The sequence below is a fragment of the Lissotriton vulgaris genome, chromosome 6, assembly GCF_964263255.1.
Source record: "Lissotriton vulgaris chromosome 6, aLisVul1.2, whole genome shotgun sequence".
In the NCBI taxonomy this organism is placed as follows: domain Eukaryota; kingdom Metazoa; phylum Chordata; class Amphibia; order Caudata; family Salamandridae; genus Lissotriton; species Lissotriton vulgaris.
In genome coordinates this window covers 328,572,839-328,599,552 of record NC_141694.1, presented here as the reverse complement: position 1 = coordinate 328,599,552, position 26,714 = coordinate 328,572,839, and the positions used below count along the sequence as shown (strand labels likewise).

Here is a 26,714-nt window from a genome sequence, read left to right as displayed (position 1 = left end):
TCAAGGCCCATAGGAATCAATGGGAAATACCGATACCGAATCGGTAAATACCGAATCTTACAGATTCGGTAATTATAAAATAATAATTACCTACATCTGCCTCCTTCCTATTTACCTACTCTTAAATACCGAATCGGTAAAATTCAGTATTTAAGAGTAGGTAAATCGGAATTACCTACATCTAGCCCTATGTTCCTTAAACTGTGATCATCTGTTCTTGGCATGTAGAGCTGTAGATTCACATGTGTTGCATGCTTCACCATCTAGTGTTGGGCCTGGATGTTTGCAAGTTGGTTTTCTTCGAAAAATTATTTTCCAGTCACGAGGCAAGGTGACTCCTATTTGTTTTGAGCTTGTTTTCCTGCTGGTGTGGCAGGTATGTCATTTAAAAAGACCAGCTTCAATCCCTGCGGCACCTTTCACCACTCGATGTCGGTGACATATTTGCACTTTATATGCCCCTCGTACCTTGGTCACAACCATGACCAGCTCAGATTGCCACGCCAGGCACCCAAAGGCCTTGAGGGAGCGATCCCTTAAGCTCCTGGCAGCTCGATTCCGCATTGACTCCATTGTTAGATTGTTTTCCCGCAACGCAAAAGGGTGAGAATGGAGTTAGTAAGTGTAATACAGAGATGTCCATGCATGTAAATAATAAAAACTGCAACGGCCATAGGTGTCTGGGGAGGAGGGAGGGCACATGTGAATCTATAGCTCTAAATGCTGAGAACTAATGCTTACAGGGTCAGTAACATAATCCGTTCGAGGCATGTGTACTGTAGATATACATGGTTTGCATAGACTGTATAGCAGTACTCTCCCAAAGTGGTGGCTAACCAGTGGGCATTGTAGTTGTATGAAAAAGTGTTTTTAGCAGTTTGTTCTACATTAGCCTGTTGACGTGCTAACACTTCAACACAATAATGTTTGGTAAATATATGTGGTGTAGACCATGTAGCGGTTTTACAAATGTCAGTAATAGGAATGTTACCTAAAAAGGCCATAGATGTCTCTATTTTATGAGCAGAATGTGCTCTAGGAGGTATAGATAAAGTACTTCCGGCTTTAATTTAGCATGTTTGGATACATTTAACAATCCATCTAGAAATACCAGATTTAGAAATAGGTTTTCCTTTATGAGGGGGGGCAAAGGCAACAAAAAGTTGTTTTGTTTTGACAAAAATCTTTTGTTCTATCAATACAATAATACAGAATACAATAATGCTCTTTTGACATCTAATGTATGTAGCGCTCTCTGCCACTAAATCAGGTTGAGGGGAGAAAACTGGTACTCTAATTGTTCTTCTAACGTTAGTGCCTGAAGCTCACTGACATGTCTTAGTGAAGTGATAGCAATCAAGAAAGTAACCTTCCAAGAAAGGATTGCAGTGGACAATTTTGCAATGGTTTAAAAGGTGGATCCATAAGTCTTGTTAGATCAATATTAAGGTTCCATGTAGGTGCAGGTGGAACCTTTGGTGGTATTACTCTTTTAAGGCCTTTCATAAAAGCTTTAATGGCTGGTACTTTGAACAGAGATAAGTGTTATCTGTTTTGAAGATATGCCGCTGCAAGGTGTAGGTGTATGGAGGTGTAGGCAAGGCCGGCACATTGTACATACAATAGGTAACAACTTATTTGTTGTATAGAAGCATCAAATGGGTCAATGGTTTGGTTAATACAATATATAACAAACCTTTTCCACTTTGCTGCAAAGCATCCTCTAGTGGTAGGCTTTCTTGCTTCTGTAAAAATTGTCATGCAATCTGATGGTAAATTTAGGTATCCAAACTCTGACTTCAGGAGCCAAATCGCTACGTTGAGCTCCCTGGGGTTTGGATGCCTGATTTCTCCATGGTTCTGAGTAAGAAGGTTTGAGGTGAGGTGAAGCTCCTGATGTGGAACTACTGAGACCCCTAGAAGTGTGGTGAACCAAGGTCTACGAGCCCATGTGGGAGCCACTAGCATAAGAGTGAGGCATGTTTGTCTGAGCCTCTGAACCAGAAACGGAAGAAGATGGAGAGGCGAAAAAGCATGAGCAAATATCCCTGACCAATTCATCAATTGGATGAAGTCAAAGTTTGGGCGTTTATGAGGTATCTGCTGTTGCAAAGAGATCTATTTGTGGACTTGTTGCAGCATCCTGCTGAGGTCGGCAAATTAGTTGTCCGTCCCTGGAAGGTGTTCTGCTAGCAGTTACATTTTCTGATGTGGTGCCCAACACCAAATGAGGTGCATGGTATCATCAATCTGTCTCTTTAGGCTGCCTGCGTTCCGGAGGTCTGGAAGCAGGCCAAGATGTTGCCACTTTTAAAAATGCCGTCGATTGACCCACTTAGCACAGTGAACTGCCGCCCCATTTCCCTTCTACCCGGCCTGGCCAAGGTATGTGAGAAGGTGGTGAACAGACAACTCACAGAGTTTGTTGAAAGAGAGAGCCGGCTGCATCCAGCCCAGTCAAGGTTTGGAGCTTCCCACAGTACTGAGTCTGCCCTAGTCTGCCCTAGTGGAGTTCTCGGAGGCTGTTAGGGAGTGTTTGGATGCCGGCGGGAAGGCAGCATGAATTCTGCTTGACTTGTCGGCAGCATTCAACACTGTACCCCACTCCCTTCTCTCGTGTCTAACCCAGATCAGGGTGTCCGGTGCGGTTTGGGGTTGTCTCAGATCCTTCCTGGAAGGACGGGCTCAGCAGATATGGCTTCCACCGTCCTCTTCTTCCCAGGCAGTGACGACAGGGGTACCGCAGGGGTCTTTCCTTAGCCCCCTCCTCTTTAACATTTATCTTACACCTTTGGTGTATCTGGCAGAGGAACATGGGGCTAAGGTAATGTCCTACACAGATTACACCCAGCTTCTTTTCACTTGGGATAAGAATGTGGACTCGGTTTCTTCAGCTCAACACTGTTTGTCCTCCATTTTTCACTGGCTGGTGTTTCTTCAGCTCAACACTGTTTGTCCTACATTTTTCACTGGCTGGCTGCCGCACAACTTAAGTGCAATGAAGATAAATCGGAGATTCTCCTATATGGAAAGTTTCCCTCGAATTTTAGGGAAACTGTTTGGCCCCCCGAGTTCCCTATCCCCACCTCTATAGAGAAGCCGGCTAAGAACTTGGGGGTTTGGTTTGAGGAGAACCTCTCTTTCGGTACACAAATTTAGAAACTTGCTGGGATTTGTTTTGGCCTCCTTAAATCTGTAAGGCAGTTTCTCCCTCTGCTGCGTAGGGCGGCGAAAGAGACTGTCATTTGTGCCCTTATTTTGTCTCGGTGGGATTACGCCAATGCCCTTTATGTGGGCATCCCGGGCTATCTGTTAAAAAAATTCCAGGTGGTTCAAAATGCGGCAGCCAGACGACTCCTCCTTGAAATTCCGGCTAGGACTAGAATGAGACCCCATCTGCCTTCTCTGCACTGGCTTCCTGGAGCCGACCGAGTCAAATTTAAATCCTTGGTCATGGCCCCCCACTCTTCATGGACCCATCTATCTGCAAAAATGCTTCGCTTTTGACACTCCAGCGCGTTGTCTGCGTTCCCTGTCCCAGCACCTTGCTCAGGTTCCACGCTTTAAATGTCAGAAGCTTGGAGGCAGCTCTCAAGTTTGGAAAGCTGCTGTTGCCTGGAACGCTCTCCCTTTCGCCCTCCAGACCATTCAGGATCCGTTGATTTAAAAAAAAAAATCTGAAAACATAGTACAGGACCAACACCTATGCACACTCTCGTAATTAAACAAAATTGTCAATGTGGACATATAATACAATGGACACAAAGCCTTTCAATCAAACAATTCAAATCATAATAATTTGTGGTCTTGGAATTGGTTGTTTCGATAAAGGTGTCTTTAATGTTCAACAGAAACCAGCCGACACGGGTTTCGTCGCACAAGGGACAGTCTTCCCGGGACTCCTCAGGGCTCAGAGGAAAAGGGTAGGGTGACCCAACCCGGAACACGGAACGAGGAACCGGTGACAGATGCACCCGTCTGTTATATCGAGATTTCCTGACTAGGATTCGCTTTTTACTTCCATCGTTACCCATTAACTCAGCTGTTACGACAACAGTGAATTCGCAAGATAAATCCCGGATTGCCCATATCAAACCATTGGAGTGTCCTTACCACCATTTCAACACTCTTTCTCCAGCATCTTCGGATCCTAGGTAGATAGAGAATCCTGAACGACATCCACCGCCCACCTACAGTTCTCTGCCCTGTCGGGTTGGAATTATCACCGACAGAGCGACTCTCGCAACGACACTCCTTTTCCTCTGAGCTCAGCTCATCATGAGTGCGCCTGCACTGTGCCTCATGACGAGCTGAGCTTGTCATGAGCATAAAAGAGGTTAACCCCTTGGCTGCTGGGGTAATTTTCCTGTTGTGCTAGGGGGCGGGCCCTCACAGCGTTCCGGTGCTCATGACGAGCTCAGCTCGTCACGAGCTACAGTGCTCCTGTGCTCATGACGAGCTGAGCTCGTCACGGCCACCCCCGTTTCAATAGAACGTTCAGCACAGCAGGGGAATTATCCCAGCGTGCGAGCGTTCTAATGGCCATGCACCGGAGCACTGTAGCTCATGACGAGCTGAGCTTGTCATGAGCATGCAAGGGGTTAAAGGAATATTGTCTGACCTCGCGGTGTGAATGAGCCCACCATGAGACACTGAAAAACTACTACCTTCCACCCTGTTGCTTTAGATGAGCACCCATCCTGTAAGGGATGCGTCCGCTGTGAGCACATCCTGGGAAACCGGGTCGATAAAAGGCCACCCTTTTGATACGTTTTGGGTGTTCTACCACTACCACTGCAGAGAGCAATGGGTGCGGCTGTCTACCAACACTAGATCTTTTAGTTGACCCTGTGATTGATTCCTGTAGAGGACGCATGTAATCATTCCTGTAGAGAACGCATGTTTAATCTTGCATGAGGTACTATGGCAATGCATGATACCATCATCCCTAAAAGTTGCATGAAATTTCTCACTGTTAGATATTGGTTGATTTGGAATTGTAGTAGCAGTGTTTACAAATTGTGAATTCTGGCTGCATTGGGATAGGCTAAATCTGTTTGAGTGTTTAGGATAGCTCCCAGAAAGGGTTGCAGTTATGTGGTTTGAAGATGGGATTTTTGCATATTGATTGTGAATTCCAATCGATGAAAGCAATTTAATGTAATTTGAGTGTGTTGTAAACACTTTAAATGTGTGTTGGCTTTGATGAGCCAATTGTCTAGATATGGGAAGACATGAATTTGTTGTCTTCTTAGATAAGCTGCTACTACTGCTAGACATGTGGTGAATACTCTGGATGCAGTAGTTACTCCAAATAGGAGCACTTTGAATTGATATTGTTTTCCTGCTAGACAAATGTGAGGTATTTGTGATGTGCTGGGTGGATAGAGATGTGAAAGTATGCATCCTTTAAGTCTAGTGTTAACAAAGTTGTGTTGCTGTAAGAGGGGAAGCACTTGTTGAAGTGCGACCATATGGAAGTCTTCTGACAATATGTATACATTTACAGGCCTGAGATCACATTTTTTGTTTACATTTGTTTTTATTATAGTTTATAAGTATTTCATAACATCTGATATATCTGCAATACAGCATAACTTGCATCGTAAGACTGTACTAAACAGTGCAGTTGTGACATGTTACATCGCAGTCATTTACTCTAAATTTCAAGTCCAGTGCGCAGTTTGCTGACGTAATGTCTTGGCAATCAGAACTTAACTATAATCAATATAACAGTGGTATTACATGACATTTAGAGGTCTGAGATCTAATATTGGGCGAAGAGGACTGTCCTAGTTTGGGATTAGGAAGCAAAGTGAGTAAACCCTTGACCCTTGGTGTTGTATTGGAACTGGTTCTATAGCACCCTTTGTTAGAAGAGCTTGTACTTCTTGTTTTAACAGTTGTTGGTGCTCTAGAGAAAATTTGTTAATGTGTGGTAGAATATTGGGAGGATTGCTGGTGAGCTCCAGGCAATAACCATGCTGGATAATGTCCAACACCCATTTGTCTGATGTTATTGACTGCCTAATGGTAAGAAATTGATGAAATTGCCCCCTCTGTAACCACCCTTGCAAAATCCTCTAGAGGGAGAGGATTGATTTTGTAGTTTATAGGAAGATGTGAGGGGAGTACATTTCATTTAGTATTGTTTGTTGTACTTCTGGTTTAAAACCAGAGATCCGTAACCATACATGTCTACTGAGCCGAATACTAGTGTTGATTCCTCTGGCTGCAGTATCAGCAGCATCTAACACACACCTAATAGAGGAATTGGGCATTTGTTTTCCTTCCTGTACTAGTTCCTGCCCTCTTTTTCTGTGCTTCTCTGGGAGATATTGGAGTAAGTCTTCCATTTAGTCCCAGTGGGCCCAATTATATCTAGCCAAAAGACGTTATGCATTGGCTATACGCCAATGGTTGGCTGATTCTGCAGCCGCTCTTTTACCTGAGGCATCTATTAAGTTGGACTCTTAGTCCAGAGTGGGTGCATCCCCGGTAGTTTGTGAATTTGCTCTTTTCTAGGCATTGGATACAACTAAGAATTCTAAAGTAAGCTGGCCCTTAATAAAAACTGGGCCAGATGGTAGGGGGTGGTTATATTTTTGATCAACCCTGTGTGTTATAATACGTGCCCTCACTAGATCTTTAAAAATGTCCTCTGCATGCATCATACCTTTTAACATAACAAAGGACTTAGTTGTCCTATGTGTGGTCGCTAATGTTTCAAATAAAATATCTTCTTTCAAAGATTCCTTGTGTAAAGTAACTCCCTGGTATGTAGCTGCCCTGGCAACTAACTTCAGGTATTAGGTGTTGTCATCAGGAGGGGAAGGTTTAGCAGGGTATAGATCTGGGTATGTATCTGAAGGAGGATCTATATTGTAATCATCCCAGGGATCTGGTGGTGGTTGTCCATAAGTGTCATCCCCATCGACTATCAAGATCTGTACCCGGAGAGCCCTGTGGTGTGATGTCTAGAAGTTCTGATGGTGGTATAATAGGCACTGATGAAGAGGGTGGAGGGGTATGAGAAATAGGATGAAGAGGGCTAGTAGCCATGTCTTTCTTTTTAAGAGGGATTTTATATCCAGTGTCTTTCTTTTGGAGGATGGTATCACTGGATTTGCAGTAGTATGTCCAATGCCTGGATTTATAAACCGTTTTGTCTGTTGGTATACCTGGTTTTGCAGTATTAGGTCCAGTGCCTGAATTTATAAACAGTTTTTTCTGTTTTGGATCTAGCTTTTGTAGCATGGTTTCTAGAATTGGCTCCGGAGGCTTTTGAAGAGCATCTTTCTGTTTTGGTGGCGAAATGTCGGTACCAAGCTGGATTTGTCTTTCGGAACTGAAGCTTTAGGTGCCGAAGGTGTGGTATCTCGACTCAAGCCCAAGCCGGAAGGCTTGACATGCACTTTCGGAGTAGAGAGAGAGGCCATGGCATTTGAAGCAGAGTATCTTTGCCTACCCTGGCCGGATGGCAGTGGTGGCCCTGAAACCTTAAGATTGATGGAAGCAGGTTTTGTGGGTAAAGGAGCTTTGGTACACACAGCAGCACCTTGACCAGCTGGAACTTCCTGGGACTCCAGTTCTATCTCCAGTTCGGAATCTGAATCTTAGACGGAGAAGGCCTCTTCTTCCTTTGCTGCAGACACTTCCATTTCTATCAGTTCGATATCTTCTCCGAAGATAACGGGGGTCTCTTTGATGTTTTGTCTCTGCATTTCTGTCCGTCAAGCCCGGTGGTCTTGGAGGGTCTTTTTTTAGCAGAATGATCGACAGGCGGCGCAGTCTTCTTCCCCGTGCTCCATAGACAGGCACAAGTTACAGACTTTGTGAAGGTCGGTGCGCGGATATTTGGAGTGGCTACGAGGGCAGAATTGGGACGGAGTCGGCGCCATCGGCAGATTACTCTATGTTGTTCTCTTGAGTGGAAGTGAAAGAAACGGGCTAGGACCAAAGGCCACGTTTGGAGTTTTGTCGATCCAACTGTGAAAGTTGTCTGATTTTCGACATGCGGAGGATGGGAAAATACGTTTGAAACAAAACTGACAAGGGTACAGTGGGTTGCGAACCGAAGGGACCCAGATGAACGGTCTTGAACCAGAGCACAGCAAACCACATCCGAACCTGATTCTGGAAAGAAAACAATCTAACAATGGAGTCGATGCCCATGCGCACAATCACGGAAAGGAGGAGTCCCCCTTGCCTTGTGACTGGAGAAGACTTCTTTGAAGAAAAACAACTTGCAAACATCCGGACCCAACACTAGATGGCAGGAGTATGGAAAGCATGTGTATCTACAGCAAACAAGTTGAACATTTCTTATCTGAGGTACTTCAGAATTATCACTGCTTTAAGTGAGCTCATAACTTTAGTTCAAGAAATTCAAAAAGAACATTACAAAACTGAGGGAGAAGAATAATAAGAAACAAACTTGTTTAATATCACATTGCACTGGGGCAAAGACTGTAGTACAATATGTAACACCCCCAATCCAATATACATATAAATCTGTATATGAACAATATGGAAATCCACCCCCACCCCGACCCCCAATATACATATAAATCTGTAAATTGCCACTTGTTTAAAAATAACTGAATGAAAATAAAACCCAGTAACTGAGCACTCACAATATTAATACCTTAAGGCACAAATTCAAGTATTAGCGTAACAACATCCATGAAACACACAATTGTTTTTTTTTTGCGTCTGTTTTAAGTGTATTATAAAATATTACCTCATATCTGATAAATGTTATGGTATGTTTGCATAAGGATCAGGGAAGGCAATAAGGAACTTTGATTTGAAATATACAAAACAATGCTTCTTCATAGGATGATTCTTCACAGGATTCATATGTTTAGCACAACTAACAAACTAAGTAGCACATATCGAAACGACTCAGTTTACAGGCCTTAAAATACGCAGCTTAGCATAGAGCTTATATTTTCAATTTAACTGGTGTAGCGTTGATACCTTTTATCAGAGAACATGACATTTAATTACAATCTGAGTAGGGCAGCATGCCCTTCATCTCGAAGAAGGAGATAAAAATGCCGAAATGCAAATTCAGTTCTAGGAACAGTCAGGAAAAATAGTTGTGTTTCGCTCTTCAGCAGAGCAATATACCATCATTTGCACGTTATACAATCAAGAAACGAGTGATAAAGGTGTTATGGTGACACTTTCTGCAACACTTTTCTATTAAATATCATAAATTAAAAACAAGAAGACATTTGCTTTATGGTTCAAAGGGGTAGTGAACAAATGAAATTTGCTAAATTGTACCACTCAGAAACATTAGGTCTGTAATATTAAACTAAAGGCGTACTGCCTTGAACTCAAGGGAGTGAACCCTGTATTCACGATTAAGAAGAGTTTCCCCAATCTATGCCTTGAAATTTCAGACCAAGGTCTTTTTGGCAGCCTGACTGCTGCTGAAGCAGTTTCAACTGGACTCTGAGGCCCTTTCATTTCCAATAGTGCAAGACTACAGCTTAGCAGGGGAAACCCAAAGGACGGAAGAGGTAAGCCCATACGCTTGCTAGATCACCTTTTTTTGGAACGGAAAAGTGGTTCACAAAATGTATCGTACCTCTTGACAAGATAAATCCCTCTAGGTGCTTTTATGTGCCTTCAAAACTGAAGAAATGGACTCTGGAATGTACTTTACTCCTGATCTTTAGCAGCAATGTCAGCGAGTAGATGTGGTATTTGGCAAGAGTGAAGGACTAGAATAAGTACTGGTGCCAAAGCAGCCAACTAAAAGCACCACAGAAAACATTTCTGAGCTGGCAGCATCAATATGTATGAAACAAACCCTGTGTATGCTTTTTTCATCCTATCCTACCAACCAACCAACAGACGGTGATCTCACATACACGCACTTCACTGCAGAGTGAAGCGAAGGCTGTGCCTCGCAAGTATCTTAGACGCCCATTAATGCAGCTCTGCCTCATACAGGAAAACTACTGTGAGCTGATGGTACTTAAGGGTTATAAACTGACCTAAGCTGTCAACAATAATGTACTCCCGGAATGCAGAATAAAGAGTGTACATGGTGTTTTTGTATCTCCACTAGTCAGGGCGTGCTTGAAAAACCAACTTTTTCATTCAGCAAGTGCTGCGATATGTTTATGCATCTGCTCTCAAGTGCAGAGTTCCGTTCATGATAGCAAGGCAACGAGTATCAACACCTCGCTTTAAGTAGAGAAGATTAGCAATGAGAGTCATCTGTGGCAGCGAGTGGTAGATAAGGGTTGCCACCACCACTACCACCACAGCAACGAGGAAAAGTATTTTAACATTTTCTTAAGACAAAGAAGTATTTGTGCTCCTTTGTCGCCCCCTCTTCAGTATGTCGGTCATTCTAGTTTGGAGTGTGTTGTGTTTAAAATTCACAAGCCTACATCAAAACTAAGCTTCAATAATTAATGATATTTTTTCTGTTATTTACAGCCTGCAGACCCGGAGCTGCAATGTAGGCAATGACATACATGTCTTTCCTAATAAGTAGACAGAAAGAAAGTGACTTTAAAGAGACAAGCCGATGCAAAACCTGATTTTCAGAGACAATGCCTCCATGAACTAATCGAGGACGCCTAACCAAATCCAACGTGCTTTTGTACTGCACAATGTTACCAAATATAAAGGCAATTTGAGTATACACATCTTTATCAAGGGTGGTGTAAGCCCACCGTTTTCTGTAGGTTAGTTCCTGATTCTCTCTACTGCTCACACTTGCTCATACCTAATAGCATGTACACAAGCTCTTGGATGAAATATTTATTTTGTACTTCTGGAAATTAGCATTCCGTTTCTTTGCTGTCGACTCGCCCTTGGCGTTGTAATCTGAAGGAGGACGCCTTTTCACTCCGAGTGACTGGGTGGTCGGTCAGGTCCTCGAAGGATTTTGCTGCTGAGCTGCTGTTGGGGAAGGGGTCCTCGTCGAACTCGTCGTCAATGTGCGAGTCAGTGCTGGGGTCTTCCTGAATGGTGTCCATCCGCTGATGATCCAGTTTGGGCCCCGCAGAAGGCATGGCGTTCATAGGCTGCAGCGGCTGGAAGCGACTTACGGGTTGTGTGGAGGGGAAGGGTTTGACTATCCGGACCGAGGCGGAATCCATGCTGCTCAGCATTTCAACATTCTGGAGAAAATATAAACCAAGTTATGTGTTTAAAAAAACATACATGTGATCAGCACAGGCTCAGAACTGTGTAATGGACATTCTCACGATGGGGGTGTGATTTTAAAGGCAATGGCACTTTTATTGAATGCAGTCTACACTCAGCCGCATCCAGAATTAATGTTACAGTTGGCAAGCAACAAACTAGTTCAACTGCTTGAAAAACGTATAAGACCACCCTCACTGACTGCAGGACGAACCCATACAGGTTACCTTTTGAAGTGCACAGTATTAGGCATTTTAATCTACAATATTTGCCAGAAACCACATAGACGCACAGTCTGTGCCTCTTGCATGAGTGGTGATCTATCTCATTGCTGTTTAATATTGCATACGTCCATACTGCCACATATTATTACGTCATGCTCCTATGTATTTACCTGTACATAAAGCTTGTTAAATTTCGAACATGTTAGAAAGTTACTTTCAGGTAAGAAAAAATAACTTGTTTCCTGTTCCCAAACTGTTGATACTCTGCCACTTAGTAGCAGAACAGAAAACTGTTTCTTGGCGTTGCAGTTTGCATATCCCGTTATCACCTGTGTCTGAATCTACGTACATATGTACCCTTCCCTCGCACATGGACAGTTTTCTTTTATACACCTGTTTCTCCCACGCTCAGAAATTTCATACTGAAGGAACCCAAACTCTATTCTATATGTTTAGCTGGTGCTCTCACCTTCTTGTCCCTAAGTAGCCTCTACCAACAAAATAAAATGATGGATGGAGTGTTGAAACTTTTCAAACACTCACTCACAGCCTCATATGTAAAGTGGTGTGGCTCACTGGTTAGAGGCGGCAGACCCGGAAGCAGAGAACGGCCCGGGACCAGGGTTCAATTCCCGACGCGGCAGGGTTGTGGACCAGGTTCAACGGACTCGATAATTCTTGTCTCGGTGCCTATTCTAACCAGGGATCACACTCGGCAACTCTGGGCATTAAGCTTGCCTCGTCTCTACAACGGCCCCCCACAGACGCCGGGGATGCCTGGTTTCACCTTGGAGATACCCAGAAGGGACCATCTCACAGGGAAAGCCAGGACGGGTTCCCCAGCGGTCTTCAGCGCCAGGACACCCCGAGATGGGGTAACAGTGCCCATTACAAGTATCATCATTACATTACATTACATATCTGGGTTTAATCCATCGTTATTTTACTCGCCACGTCACCCCAGATCTGTGACTGGGGGTGTGTTTTAAACGTTTCAACACTCCATCCATCATTTTATTTTGTGATGTTGCTATATGCGCCCCAAGTGGCTACGTGTATATCCAGCTGTGAGTCCCTTGCTTGCAATGCCACTGGATTCAAGCTAGCCTGGCTGATGAGGAGGGATACCCAAAACTGGTCCCAGGATGCTTGTTTCCAGTCCAGGGAGGACCTGGCCTGGCAGTTCGGGCTGGACTGTTCTCATGGGGAGAAGAGTCAAGACTGATTTATATATGGCTGTGTCCAAACTCGGGTGACATGGGGAGCAAAATAACAATGGATTAAACCCAGATCTGTGACTGGGGGTGAGTGTTTGAAAAGTCTCAACACTTCGTTCATCATTTTATTATGTGACGTTCCTAGGTAGCCTCTACCACAAAGTTCTAGGTGCCTGTTGATAGACGTTTGCAGAAGCGCACCTGCACTGTCTCTATATGCTGTCTGGATGATGAACATCTAGTGCATAAAGCACTCTGTGTGCAATTATCGCAACGGGATCTCTGAAGAAAACAACAGGAGTAGTAGAAAGTCAGCTAGGGACAACTGTCAACGGTCACTATTGCCCAGGAGAATGATATGGCCACAGACAGGATGCGAGGCCGATAGGTGGCATCTGAGTCAGCACTCAGAGAAAGGACAGAGGTACGCCCTGCAACCACCACAGAATTTGGGAGGTTGAAGGTAAATTAGTAGTTGGTGGCACTGTGTATATGCCACAACATGGTGAATGAGCAGCAAGGGACTGCTGTAATTAGGCACAAGAGTGGGAAGGCGTCCAGGGCAGAAAAGGGAAGCATTTGCCCGGTGTGGGAGTAACTCATGTTTCAGTTGTAGCGAACTGGGACGTTAGAAGCGGGCTTGCCTAGATTTATCCCAGGATTAGCATGAACAGCCAGGACACACTGATTGCCCACCTCCCACACTAAATCGATACCCAACATTCTAGTACAGCCTGATGAGAGCAGACTGCGCTGTGCGCACTCATATTCCAGTAGATGAAAAAGAAGTGGATGTGTGATGAGTCATTAGTACAAGGTTCACTTCACGCCTTATTGATACTGGTGCTAGTACATCAGCTTAAATAAAATAAAAGTAAAACAACTCGGAATTTCTTATTCGTCCAATCTTGGGCTAAATGATTGACATTCCTAACATATATTCTTCATCCCATTACTGATCTTGTGTCCATTTCCCTAGGTCCAATTACTGACCACATGCTTTCCTTCCAAGTCACATTTCCCCCAAGAAAGAGCTGGGGAGGGACACCTCTTGCGTAAATTATACTGCACTGAGTTTTATCCTGGTGATTGTGTTTATTTGAGTGTGCTAATAGAAAACAAGAGTGCCATTCGAGCAGTTGTGTGCAAAAGCTATGGTTCACGTGAAACAAAAGGTTTAACCAAAGCTTCGCCCCATATAATGTCTGATATACTAGACCAAGTACCATCTTCTCTGTGACCTCTACATGATAATGTTCGGTGGATGTGATCTAACTCTTGAATGCATTAAGATTACATTGAATTCAATGAAAAACCTTCTTCACATACCACAGTAACCACTGCATCCCAAGGCAGAAGCAGGGGCCCATAGCGGTATTGCTACTCTAATGAAACAAAACCTTTTGGTGGCAACTAGAAGTGTTAGTAGCACCCCTATTCCACCAATCAAGTAGCCTGGTAAAGACACCTAATGGGTTATGTCAGACCTAAGTGCTATCAATGTTGTTGTGTTACCTAGTTTTCCTTTGTGCCAAGCCGTGTTACTGTTTGTCAGATATACTTGCAAAAGCCACATTCTTTACAGTTGTGAATTCATGTGCTGCATTCTTCTCTATTCCTACACTCCTGACAAATGATTCGTTTTTGCTTTCAGGGGTTCCAAATCATTTGGTCAAGGCTCCCCTAGGGGTACACAGTCACCTTCCATATTTTCACAAGCACTTAAGAAGGATTTACATTCCCTGGACTTTCTAGGAGAGTCCACATTGGTTAAATATATTGATTATTGGTTGCTTCTTGCTCACTGGACCAGTACAAGGTCGATTATCTGTATTTGCTCACTGAAATACATACATAAAGCACAAAGTGTCAAATGACAAATTGTAATTCTGTTCACCCCGTGATCTATATTTAGGTAGCAACATTTTAGCTACAGAAAGATACCTGGCCACCGACTGCATCAAAGCGATCCGTAAGCTACACCGTCCTGTTATTGTCTTGTGGTATGCACTCTTTAGAGGATGTCTGGATACTATGGACAATTAATTTTGAGATACAGCAGTATTCTTAAATCTTTCCAATATTTCATCAAGCAAAACACCCCAAGCTCTTGCTATGGTGCAAGGAAGCAGAACAAGCATTTGTATCTTTAAAGAAGCACTGTTTTAGGCTTCTATGACTACACTAAACTTACCGTTCACACTATATTGCCACAAGAGGGAGGCCTTCACCCTTTGAGAGTTTGTTTAAGATCATGGTGACAAAAAGAAACTTAGTTACTATTATTTTTCTACTCTTGATGCCATAGTGGCACTGCTGCCTCTGTGCTTGTGTTCAGTCACAGCTAAAGCCCATCTGGTTGAAGTGTCTGAAAGTATTGTAATTAGAACACCCCTTACTGGTGCTGTGGGTGCACTGCAGCCAACTATGAAAAATCAGAACTTTTCCAAGTCAAGGATGTCAAGTTATGAAATACTGTTGATGTCCGCTTCTCATATTTGATACAATGTACTGTGTTAAACCCTGGTTCACTATTCCCCACTGCCCCGGTGAGGGGTAGCCCTATGACTGCCCTGCTCATTACTTCTCACTGGACCGAACATTGCGATGCACCCACTGACACAACTTTGCAAAACTGTCATCTGGTACATCAGAAATGATAAAGGAGCCCTAGTTGCTGAATATACTGTCTGCACTAAATGTAAAGTTGTTGAGTACAGATGTCCACCTTAAGTACATACTGCACAAGTAGCAGAATTGATAGTCCCCGTCTGTGCATGTATTTCAGCAACTCTGACATCTGTTATGTTAAATGTTAAATGTCATATACTTGTAAAGCGCACAGCTGCCCCAGCAAAGGGGCGTCCCGGCGCTGTATACCGCTGGGGAACCCATCCTGGCTTTCCCTGTGAGATGGTCCCTCCTGGGCATCTCCAAGGTGAAGACAAGCATCCCCGGTGCTGGTGGGGCCATTAGTAGAGATTAAGCAAGCTATTGCCCAGAGTTGCTGAGTGGGACCCATGGTTGGAGTAGGTACCGAGGCGAGAATTATCGAGTCCGCTGACCATGGCCCAAGACCCTGCCGCGTCGGGAATAGAACCCTGGTCCCAGGCCGACCTCTGCTTCCGGGTCTGCCGCCTCTAACCAGTGAGCCACACCACTCCACCACTATCTCCAATTCAAAGTATGCCTACAGAGTATGACAGCAGGAGCTCCGATGAAGGAAGGATACTATGTTACAGGTTTGCTCAATGCCCTATTTGTAGGAAATGCAACACAGTTGACTTGAAGCCGGTATGCTTGTAAGCACCTCTTGAAGTGGCCAAGTCGGTGAGATAGTCTAGCTAGTGGGAATTTTTCAGTTGTAATTGGCTAATTGTACCCACGTATTGTGCTAATCTGATGGAGCTCAAGAATCAACCTCTATTGTGAGGTTAAATTCAGAAGTGGAGCGATTAGAGAATTTGTTGAGAGCATAAAATCCCCGTATTTTCAGAGACTTAAGACCTGAAGGAGGTGGGCAGATGTTCCAGATTGGAGAGATCCTTACTGGGTATATCGCTGATGGGGCTGGAGTTGTGAAGGCAAGGAGGCTATCCACAAGGATCCCAGGTGAAATAATCTATGGTGAAGGACCATTCTTTGAGGATCCTTCGTTGGCAACCCTGGTGTTGAGGGCTCAGATAAAGAGGAAGTCATGTTGGAAGGAAGCAGGGTGAAATTCTTTACTGACTAGAACTGAAGCACTCTGTCCAATTGACACTAACTGCAATTGATTTGTCAAGACTTTTGGAGTTTGGGTCTAAAGGCAACAGTCGGATAGCTGGGCCAGGAATGAGGAGGATTGCGGAGAGGAATATGCACATGTTGGCATATCGAGAGGCTGCACAGAGATTTCCGGGAGGTCTGAAGGAGGAGCCCACTTTAGAAGTTTACACCAGCAACTCCAGACTTCTGTTGGCCCTCCGATACTGATCTGTGAAATGATACCCTGATGCCCACTCACTAACAGATGGGAGGGCAAGTGGGATATGATGCTCTGTGTTGAGACAACTCCTCTTTCGGAGCTCTTTGAATGTACTTTGCCCTTTATGTCTCTTATTCTCCTTTATCTTCTAAACCCACTACCCCATGCAAAGGTCTCAGACCAGTAGCTGGTCAAAGGAACTTTGGAGTTCTGATTTCTGGGCTTTGTGTTTTTCTTAACTAAAATATAATTGTGTGTTTTATATGCCCTCTGGTATTGACTTTGTGTTCTGTGAAGGTTGTTTCAGTGAGGGGGTGTAGCCATGTTGGTATGATGGATTTCTTGAATCAATAAAAAGATTTTTTTAAAGTACACAAACTGTAAACTTGCTAAGAAAAAAAATCGGTGTATATTTGCTACCGCGTGTAGAAAAATTCTGCAAAAGCTAAACTTGCAGAGACAAATTCTGCAACAATTTTCCAGCTTCGTTTGATTCGATTGAAGTGAAAAAAATCTTGCAATATGGTAAAAACGATCTCACAATCCACAGAAAAACTTTGCATGAGCCAAGTTTGAAATTATACAAAAACTTCAAAAAAGGCAAAACGGAGAACCTTGCCAGGAAATTAAAGCTCTGTACATTCCTAACTGTATGCCAGGGTTTGCAAATGTGGTAACAGAAAATACAATAGAGATAGCCATAATCGGTTGTTGAGAAGTTCCAACAACAATGGTTCAGTTTGGGAATGTTTACGGAAATGTAAAAGCTCCTACAACTAAGCTGCTGGCATGATCCTGGATTTTTTGCAGCCACTTTATCAGGACATTGGCCAGCCTCTAGTAAAGAAAACAAACTGCAGTGATCCTAGCATGGCTGGCACCAATGTATTTTGCTCTTCCTCAGAAATGTAGAGCAGAATGCGACAGTCTCTTAATGTAATATTCAAATATTGATGTATCTGTTGAAACCTATTGTTTATTTGTAGGTTGGTGCCAATGTTCACCCCGAAATGTTTATTCTACTGCATATGAGGAAGGACAAAACCTCCTTTCAGTGAGCATACAATTAAAAGTTCATAGGCCTGCAATGCCCCACCAAACCAGTATTTTAGTTATTCAGAACTCCGCTTCAGCCACTTTTTACACGGTCGGTTAGTACAGTATCTCTCAGTAAAAAATGCAGCAGACATAAGGAAGAGGAAGCCACCGTCTTCTAAAAGTCTCCCTTGTTTTCCAAAAGTTATATTAGAACTGTAAGTGATGAGCATGAAAAAAAGAAGTGTAGCGTGGGATGGTGAGCAGAACACAACATTCTGACTTTGCCTTTAAAAGAATTACTTGCTCACATAGAAAAACTGGCTACTTAAAATTAGTTTCTTCATTACTTTAGTATTATACTTACGCTTGGGAAAAATAAAGATTTTGTATTTTCTTCATACTGTTTATCCAACTTCTTGTCCTTTAAAATAGAAGAAAACAACAATTATTTCTATATCATTTATCATCTGACAACTGAAAGATCCTAAAATAATCCCTAGAACATTCAGTTCCATTATTAAAAGTTCTATGAATACAAACAATTTCAGAGGCAAAAGCTTAATTTCCCTGTGACCAATTTCACATGGAAGTAACAAATTATCGGCACCACATCTACCAACAGTGGTAGGGTTTTTAATGACCTCATTATTTGCTCAAATACTGCAAGAGGCATCCTTTTACTAGCGAGCTGGGAAGAACAGGCTGTCTAGCCATCTGTGAAACTGACAATTCATCAACTGCCCCAATAGCCGACATGCTAAAAGACTTGAGCAGAGCAGCGCAGCACGTTATTGGACTGGGGCATTACTCTAAAGGCTGTTTAACCCGAAAAAACATCCTTACTTACTAAATTCAACCAAGCAAAACATGACTTGTACAAAGAAGGTATTTTTAGGCCAATTATCATCTTTCAAGGGGCCAGATAGGTTGATCTCTAATGAGGTAAATTATTTAATTATTATTACAAGTGAAGAGCATAACACAGGAAGATATATTTATCATCCAATTTACTTAAACAAAAGAAACCAACCAATTCACAGGTACAACCGTTTTAATATTCCAAATCAAAGGTCACAACTAAGCATCCCTTCATTGGCAGAGCCAATTTTTCCACAGTTTAACTAGAGATTTGTTTCTGCAATATATCAGGTTTGGAGCAACAATCAAGTAAAAATAAACTCAGCCTAAGGTCTTTTCAAAATTCTTTTCACATTATTTGCTTGCAGAAAATGTGGCAAACGGATTAAATCAAATTATAGAACTTCCTAGGCTTTGACTCACCGGCTATCAAAGGTTGAATAGGCAGGCCCAATGGTAGCATGCCAATTCTCATAAGAAGTACCCTTGATTTGATTAAACATGGCATAACATTTGTTCCCAATAAAAGTATTGCAGTCTGGTTGAAGCTCTGGAGTAACTTATCTAAACATCTTATCAATGTATATACTTCCCCATACCTAGCAAAACGCAAACTACAGATCAAATTGAAATTATATTTACTTCAATAACAAATACAACTGTTGTGATAACAGGGAATTTTAACAACAATACTTGTTCTGCAGATACCATGGACGACGATAACGACACAGCAAATTGCTCTATTTAATCCTCAAACCTATTTTTAATATAAAAAAGGAACCTCAGCATGGCAAAATGATTAATGCAGCACTCCATGACTTAGTTTTCCGTCATCTAAACAAGAGACATGCAAGTGATTGACCTTAAAATGTTACTTTTGCTGCAAAAGGTAAAATGTCCATCATTGATTACACCTATTTACACATAAATGAATTTGATAAACTGCTAGATTTCAAAATTGTAAACGGAACAGAAAGTGATAACTTTTATCAACAGATAATATTACGTCATAAGATCCACATACTCTATGGGACTAAGAATTCATCACAAAATGTTTCCAATTGACTGACTTTGGGTCCATTGAGCCCTCATTGAACATTATCCAGTGTACTCTACTCTTTGAACAGATATATGATTTCCTTGCCTGCAAACCTAACTCCACCTACCAACTTGAAAATAAAGAAAACTGTCATGTAATAAAATTAAAAAGCTATAAAAAGATTTTAGGAAAAAAACATAATTACTAAAGGAAACTCATACTCCACTAAGAGATCAGAGCATACAAGCAATGAAAAACTTGTTAAAAAGGAATATTGCGGGGGCGTGGCCAAGATGGGGACCTGAGCGGTAGCAAACCCTCGAGGCTCCCCGCTCCTGGTCCCCTTTACCAGGGCACCGGAGGATGTGGCAGGGGAAGTGGCGGTGGACGTTGGGAGCGTCCGGTGGCAGCAGCGGGTCCCCTGGTGGCACCGCGAAACTTGAGGCCCAGGCGTCCGGCCCTTCCAGGCAGTGCGGACCACGGTAACTCTGCAGCGGACACGCTGACGGCGTTCAGCACTGGTGGTCGAGGTCTTTCCACGGACCGGAGGTGAGGAACAGCCCCCTTGCTAAGGAGAGGAGAGAGGCGGAATGCGGCGGTGGGCGCTGGGAGTCAGGCCAGCGGTCCCCGGCTATCGCAAAAATAGAGGCCTATGCGCAGGACCCAGGGGTGACCCAGCCTGACACCTGGGCGCAGTGGCGGCAAGAAGATACGTGGCCCACGGCCCCCCCAAACACCCTGAAGGGGAGCGAGGCCGGCAGGGAGTGGGAGCACCACCAAGAGGAGTGGAGGTGCGCCAGACAGGGCGCCATTTCGCATGAGGGGCCCCGCCACGGCCCTGAGAGAAGGGGCGTGGTATCACAGGGGGTGTTCCGGCGCTGTTGTGGACGGGCGCAGCTGGCAAGCGGCAGCAAGAGCACAGGCGAGGGGGGAAACTACAGAACTCCTGGGGGGGCTGAGCCCCGGGCTGGGGGTCCAGCTGGGCGTCAGAAGATCTCTATTCACCTGGTGCCTGTAGGCGAGGAGCGGCCCTCATGGCGAGGTCGGGGGTGGATAATAGACACCGGGCAACGAGGGTGCAGCAAAGATGCGAGTAGGGGCTGGACGGTAGTGCCACTGGTGATTGAGACCGCTGGAAGCCCCGCTCGGACAGATACGACTCTTGCCCTGGGGCGCTTGGGCCTGGGAGCAGGGATGCCCGGACTCCACTTATTCTCGCTGTTTTCCAAGTGCTGGCAAACATGGACGGCAGGCGCTAGACAATGGTGATGGGGTGGAGCGATATTGTTGGGGTTAGGGAGGGAGGAACAGGGAGTTGGGGGGGCATTGCGTTGGGGTTAGGGTGGAGGAAGGACTGGAGGGGGGTTTGCGGGGTTTGGGTGGGTGGCGGGGTGGAACTGGTGTGCCGTCTGTGGGGTAGGTGGGTAGCAGGGTTTTATCGCCATGGAGCTCATGCATCGTTGAGGCCTGCGCACGGCAGCTCACACTTTTCCCCACCAGTGAGACGCTGTAGGGCAGTGCCTTATCCAGGTCCCTTCTCATGACACAAGTCTTAACGCTTAAAGTGAAGGGGCTGAATAACCCCATTAAGAGGTGTGCGATCCTGAGCTATCTTCAGAATTAGGGGGCCTCCATCTGTTTATTACTGGAGACACATTTACTACCTAAGGACTGGCATAGAATGAGGCCCCGGGCCTTTCCTCAGCAGTTTTATTCCTCCATGCGGGACATGAAGGGGGTGGCCATACTCCTGACAAAGCACTTTAAGGGCAGGGTCGGGGATAAGGTGGCAGATACGAAAGGCAGACTTTTGGCATACAGATTTTGGGTGGGGGATACTTCTGTGGTTCTATTTATGCCCCTAATTCTGGGCAGGAGCCATTTCTCGTGGACTCAATTTCGGATATCCTCCGCCACCGCGACAGACGGGTCTTGTTGGCATGGGACCTCAACATAGTCATGGATCCAGACAGAGACAGGTCCGGTCACAGACACGCAACTTCAGGGGCCTTTTCCAAGGTGGGGACAGACTGGCTCCTCGATAGAGGCTTGGTAGACATCTGGAGGGTAGCCCACCCTCGCAGCACGCAATATTCCTTTTATTCCCATGTTCACCACAATTATGCACGCTTCGATCACTTCATAGGATCATCCAAACTTAATTCCCTGGTCCGTAGGGTTGAAATTATCCCTGCGGCATTGTCAGATCATGCCACGGTTACGCTACCTATTGATTGGCACTCCACGAGTCAAAGGACGGGAAAGTGGCGCCTGCGGGAATCTCTGCTGCAGAGGCCAGACGACAACTGCAAAAATGTCTGACAGACTATTTGGTATCTAACGATATCGCCGGCACTCCAGTGCCAACTATATGGGGGGCTCTGAAAGCAGTGATGAGAGGCGAGCTTATCGTGATCCCCGCAGCAGACAACCATGCGCGTAGGGAGAAGAGAGGGGAGCTGACGGCCAAGGTGTTAGAACTTGAGCGAGTTCACAGCCGGACTGGGACCCGCGTATGTGGCGGCAACTCAAAGCAGCCAGAGCACAGTTGGCAAGTCTGGATCTCGACCAAGTGGAGTACACCGCCCTACGGCTTAAACACTCTTATTATATAGGTGGTGATCCACCCGGGAAACTCCTCGCCAGCTAACTCAGGGCGCGTACTGAGTGCTCCAGGATTGCGGCGGTCCATACTGCGACTGGGGACAGGGTCGAAAGCGACAGGCAAATCGCAGAAGCCTTCCGGGATGTTTATGCCTCCCTGTACAGCAGGGACTCCACCATTGTTGGAGCAGGTGAGGGATACCTTCGGCGAGCTGCCACTACTGCCCTCAACGCTTCAGGAGCTGTGGCGCTTGATGCTCCCATTAGGGTCGAAGAGGTGATCAGCACGTGCACGCTTCAAACCGTTGAAGTCGCCGGGCCCGGGCGGGTTTTCCGCTGGCTTTTATAAGACCTTTTGCCAGTCCTTAGCACCGGTATTGACGCGTTTGTTCAACTATTTTCAGGGCCCAGGGTAGATTCCGGCGGAGATGCTGGAAGAAGACGTTGTTGTTCTTCCCAAGCCTGGGAAAGACCCTACCCAATGTGCGGCATATAGGCTGATCTCCCTCCTTAACCTCGATTTGAAGATATTTACTGGTATTCTAGCAGCTAGGTTGGGCCCGCGCCTTCCGGGTATAATCGAGCCGGACAATTGGGCTTTTTCCCCAACAGACAAAGCAGCGATAACACCAAGAGAATAATGCATTTAATAGATAAAGCCCACTACATGGGCCTGGATGCCCTGCTGCTCACCGATTGATGCAAAGAAAGCATTCGATTGGGTGGACTGGGGGTTCCTAGATACCACACTGGCTCATTTTGGGGTGGGAGAACGCTTCCGGGCAAGGGTGGCAAGTTGCTACGACAAACCTAGGGCGATGATACGGGTCAACGGAACTTGATCCAAACCTTTTGATATTCAGCGGGGCACTCGGCAGGGATGTCCCCTTTCCCCCCTGCTTTTTGCATTATACATCGAACCCTTAGCGCAGCGTCTCAGACACAATCCCCAGATATCCGGCATCCCCTTCAGGGGAGAAGAGCATACGGTCAGCTTATTCGCGGACGACATTTTGGCGACGCTCACCTCTCCCCGGTCGGTCCCAGCCTTCCTAGGAGAGCTGGAAGAATTTGACATGGTCTCGGGATTCAAGGTGAATGTGGGAAAGTCTATGCTATTATCAGAAGAGATGGAATGCACACCATTTTTTGAAAAATAGTTTATAAACTTGATGTATGACCATTTTTGTTGGTGTATGCGTGCAACGAGGAGATGGCTTGCCCTGTTGCCACCGGAATTTGACATGGTTCGAGAAGGGGACATGTTTATGTACCTCCCTCGTGCACAGCTCAGTGTAGCATTTATAGCGTCGTCCTCTGCGTGTAAATTTAATCCAATTCTTTTCGCTTTCTTAATTCAACTTATTAGTCTTTGGTTATTTTCTTGTAATTGACATCCACTTGCGGAATTAATCGCTTATTTTCAAAGTTTCATTTATTTAAACTGTGCCCGTCTGGACCTCTAGAATAAATAAGATAGATGCGAGGCTCGTCACAGGCAGCGTTTATTCATTTAAAAACCCAATGCATTTCGGGCTGCTTGGAGCCCTTCTTCGGGGGTCACTAGGAATAATAAAACATTTACCAATTACTTGTGTGGTTTCAGCTGGCAAACATTATTAAAAAAATGTTTCATGGAAAAACATTTCATGAAAACGGCAACAAACATCATACATATTTACTACATTCATGGTATACGATATGACACATGGTTAAATAAATCACATATTTAAATAAATCACATATTTAAATGAACACCTTTTTCATTGCACTCTGTTGACCAGTTAGTTCATCCTATTTATTAACTACACGTCTGATACACATTCATTTTCTGTGACACACTAACCCTCCGCCTTAATTATGCTTAACCTCAAGGTTGCCAACTCTGTATCCTCGCTAGTTAAAACCCTTTAGGTGTACCTTCGTTAATGACATCGTGTGTTTCTTACGCGTCTTGTCTGTCTAACATGCTTAAAAAGCGTTCACTATTCCCGTGTTAGATTTAGTAATCACTATTCAAACAACCCCAGTTATTGCATATAAGGTTCGAATTGCTTAACGTACCTGCCGTGTATCTTAACACACTCCCATCACTTCCTTTACTCCCATAGTGTTAGGCACCTATTTTGAATTCCCATTTACCTATCGCGAGAGTCCTCCTTCTAACTATCTATTGGCTCGGTGTTATGTTTGACTCTCCCACTTTTCTCGCTACATATCTGGTGGATAAACTCAGTCTCCCACAATGCAATAATCAGTCTTTTACAAGTATTAAATGTCCGTGTGAAAGTTACTTCCTTATAACGATACCAGTGAAAGTATTGCCTCCGTGCTGAAAGCTCTTCTTACGTTAGGTACTAAAATTCAAATGTCTGTGATGAGCCCAATATTTCGCCTGCAGTGTGGATTTGTCAAAATGTTTCAATTCACGTTCTTCCATGTTCATCCAAGCGGGTGCAATCCCAAAGTAGGGCAATACAAAAATGTATCATCAGAAGAGATGGAATGCACACCATTTTTTGAAATAAGCGATTAATTCCGCAAGTGGATGTCAATTACAAGAAAATAACCAAAGACTAATAAGTTGAATTAGGAAAGCGAAAAGAATTGGATTAAATTTACACGCAGAGGACGACGCTATAAATGCTACACTGAGCTGTGCACGAGGGAGGTACATAAACATGTCCCCTTCTCGAACCATGTCAAATTCCGGTGGCAACAGGGCAAGCCATCTCCTCGTTGCACGCATACACCAACAAAAATGGTCATACATCAAGTTTATAAACTATTTTTCAAAAAAATGGTGTGCATTCCATCTCTTCTGATGATACATTTTTGTATTGCCCTACTTTGGGATTGCACCCGCTTGGATGAACATGGAAGAACGTGAATTGAAACATTTTGACAAATCCACACTGCAGGTGAAATATTGGGCACATCACAGACATTTGAATTTTAGTACCTAACGTAAGAAGAGCTTTCAGCACGGAGGCAATACTTTCACTGGTATCGTTATAAGGAAGTAACTTTCACACGGACATTTAATACTTGTAAAAGACTGATTATTGCATTGTGGGAGACTGAGTTTATCCACCAGATATGTAGCGAGAAAAGTGGGAGAGTCAAACATAACACCGAGCCAATAGATAGTTAGAAGGAGGACTCTCGCGATAGGTAAATGGGAATTCAAAATAGGTGCCTAACACTATGGGAGTAAAGGAAGTGATGGGAGTGTGTTAAGATACACGGCAGGTACGTTAAGCAATTCGAACCTTATATGCAATAACTGGGGTTGTTTGAATAGTGATTACTGAATCTAACACGGGAATAGTGAACGCTTTTTAAGCATGTTAGACAGACAAGACGCGTAAGAAACACACGATGTCATTAACGAAGGTACACCTAAAGGGTTTTAACTAGCGAGGATACAGAGTTGGCAACCTTGAGGTTAAGCATAATTAAGGCGGAGGGTTAGTGTGTCACAGAAAATGAATGTGTATCAGACGTGTAGTTAAGAAATAGGATGAACTAACTGGTCAACAGAGTGCAATGAAAAAGGTGTTCATTTAAATATGTGATTTATTTAAATATGTGATTTATTTAACCATGTGTCATATCGTATACCATGAATGTAGTAAATATGTATGATGTTTGTTGCCGTTTTCATGAAATGTTTTTCCATGAAACATTTTTTTAATAATGTTTGCCAGCTGAAACCACACAAGTAATTGGTAAATGTTTTATTATTCCTAGTGACCCCCGAAGAAGGGCTCCAAGCAGCCCGAAATGCATTGGGTTTTTAAATGAATAAACGCTGCCTGTGACGAGCCTCGCATCTATCTTATTTATTCTAGAGGTCCAGACGGGCACAGTTTAAATAAATGAAACTTTGAAAATAAGCGATTAATTCCGCAAGTGGATGTCAATTACAAGAAAATAACCAAAGACTAATAAGTTGAATTAAGAAAGCGAAAAGAATTGGATTAAATTTACACGCAGAGGACGACGCTATAAATGCTACACTGAGCTGTGCACGAGGGAGGTACATAAACATGTCCCCTTCTCGAACCAAAGTCTATGCTATTGCCATTAGGTCTCCACAAGTGGGCCCCGGCGGACACCTTTTGGGAGATGGGGGGAGGTTGCAGACCCAGACGAAATCCCATACCTTGGGATCATCTTAACACCGTCTATCAGCTCAACACTTACCCGTAACTACACTAACCTCACTCTTCAGGTGACTGCGAGGTCTGGGGATTCCTCATCTCATGACATACTACAAGGCTGCCCTGCTTCGCTATTTGGTAGAATGGAGCAGACCAGAATCCGAAAAGAGGTGGCTCTTTTAGGATAGGGCCATGGCCCGCCTCTCTTTATGGAAGGTCCCTTTTTTAAACCAATTGACTGCCCCTCGTACATGAGGAGATCTCTGATCACCCGCTCAGTGATGCGGGTGTGGGACGCGGTCGCGTTGCTGAGGAACCTCACGTCCTTTCCCTCGCCTCTTACTCCTCTTTTCGACAATCCTGATTTTCCACCAGGCACGGACGCGCAAGCTTTTTCCCATTGGCGTGTATCATTTTGCCCTT

The 26,714-nt window shown here is 44.3% G+C and overlaps 1 protein-coding gene across 1 annotated transcript in view; it reads right to left on the bottom strand.

The window, feature by feature from the left end:
• Window positions 1-8,425: 8,425 nt before the first annotated feature.
• Window positions 8,426-26,714, bottom strand: part of ADAM17 (ADAM metallopeptidase domain 17) — a 648,967-nt gene continuing 630,678 nt past the window's right edge. Inside the window, exons 18-19 of the mRNA XM_086926360.1 lie at window positions 17,989-18,045; window positions 8,426-11,153 (exon numbers count right to left, since the gene is read on the bottom strand). Of these exons, the coding sequence (XP_086782486.1) occupies window positions 10,812-11,153; window positions 17,989-18,045 (399 nt within the window). The 3' untranslated portion in view covers window positions 8,426-10,811. The remainder of the gene's footprint in view (window positions 11,154-17,988; window positions 18,046-26,714) is intronic.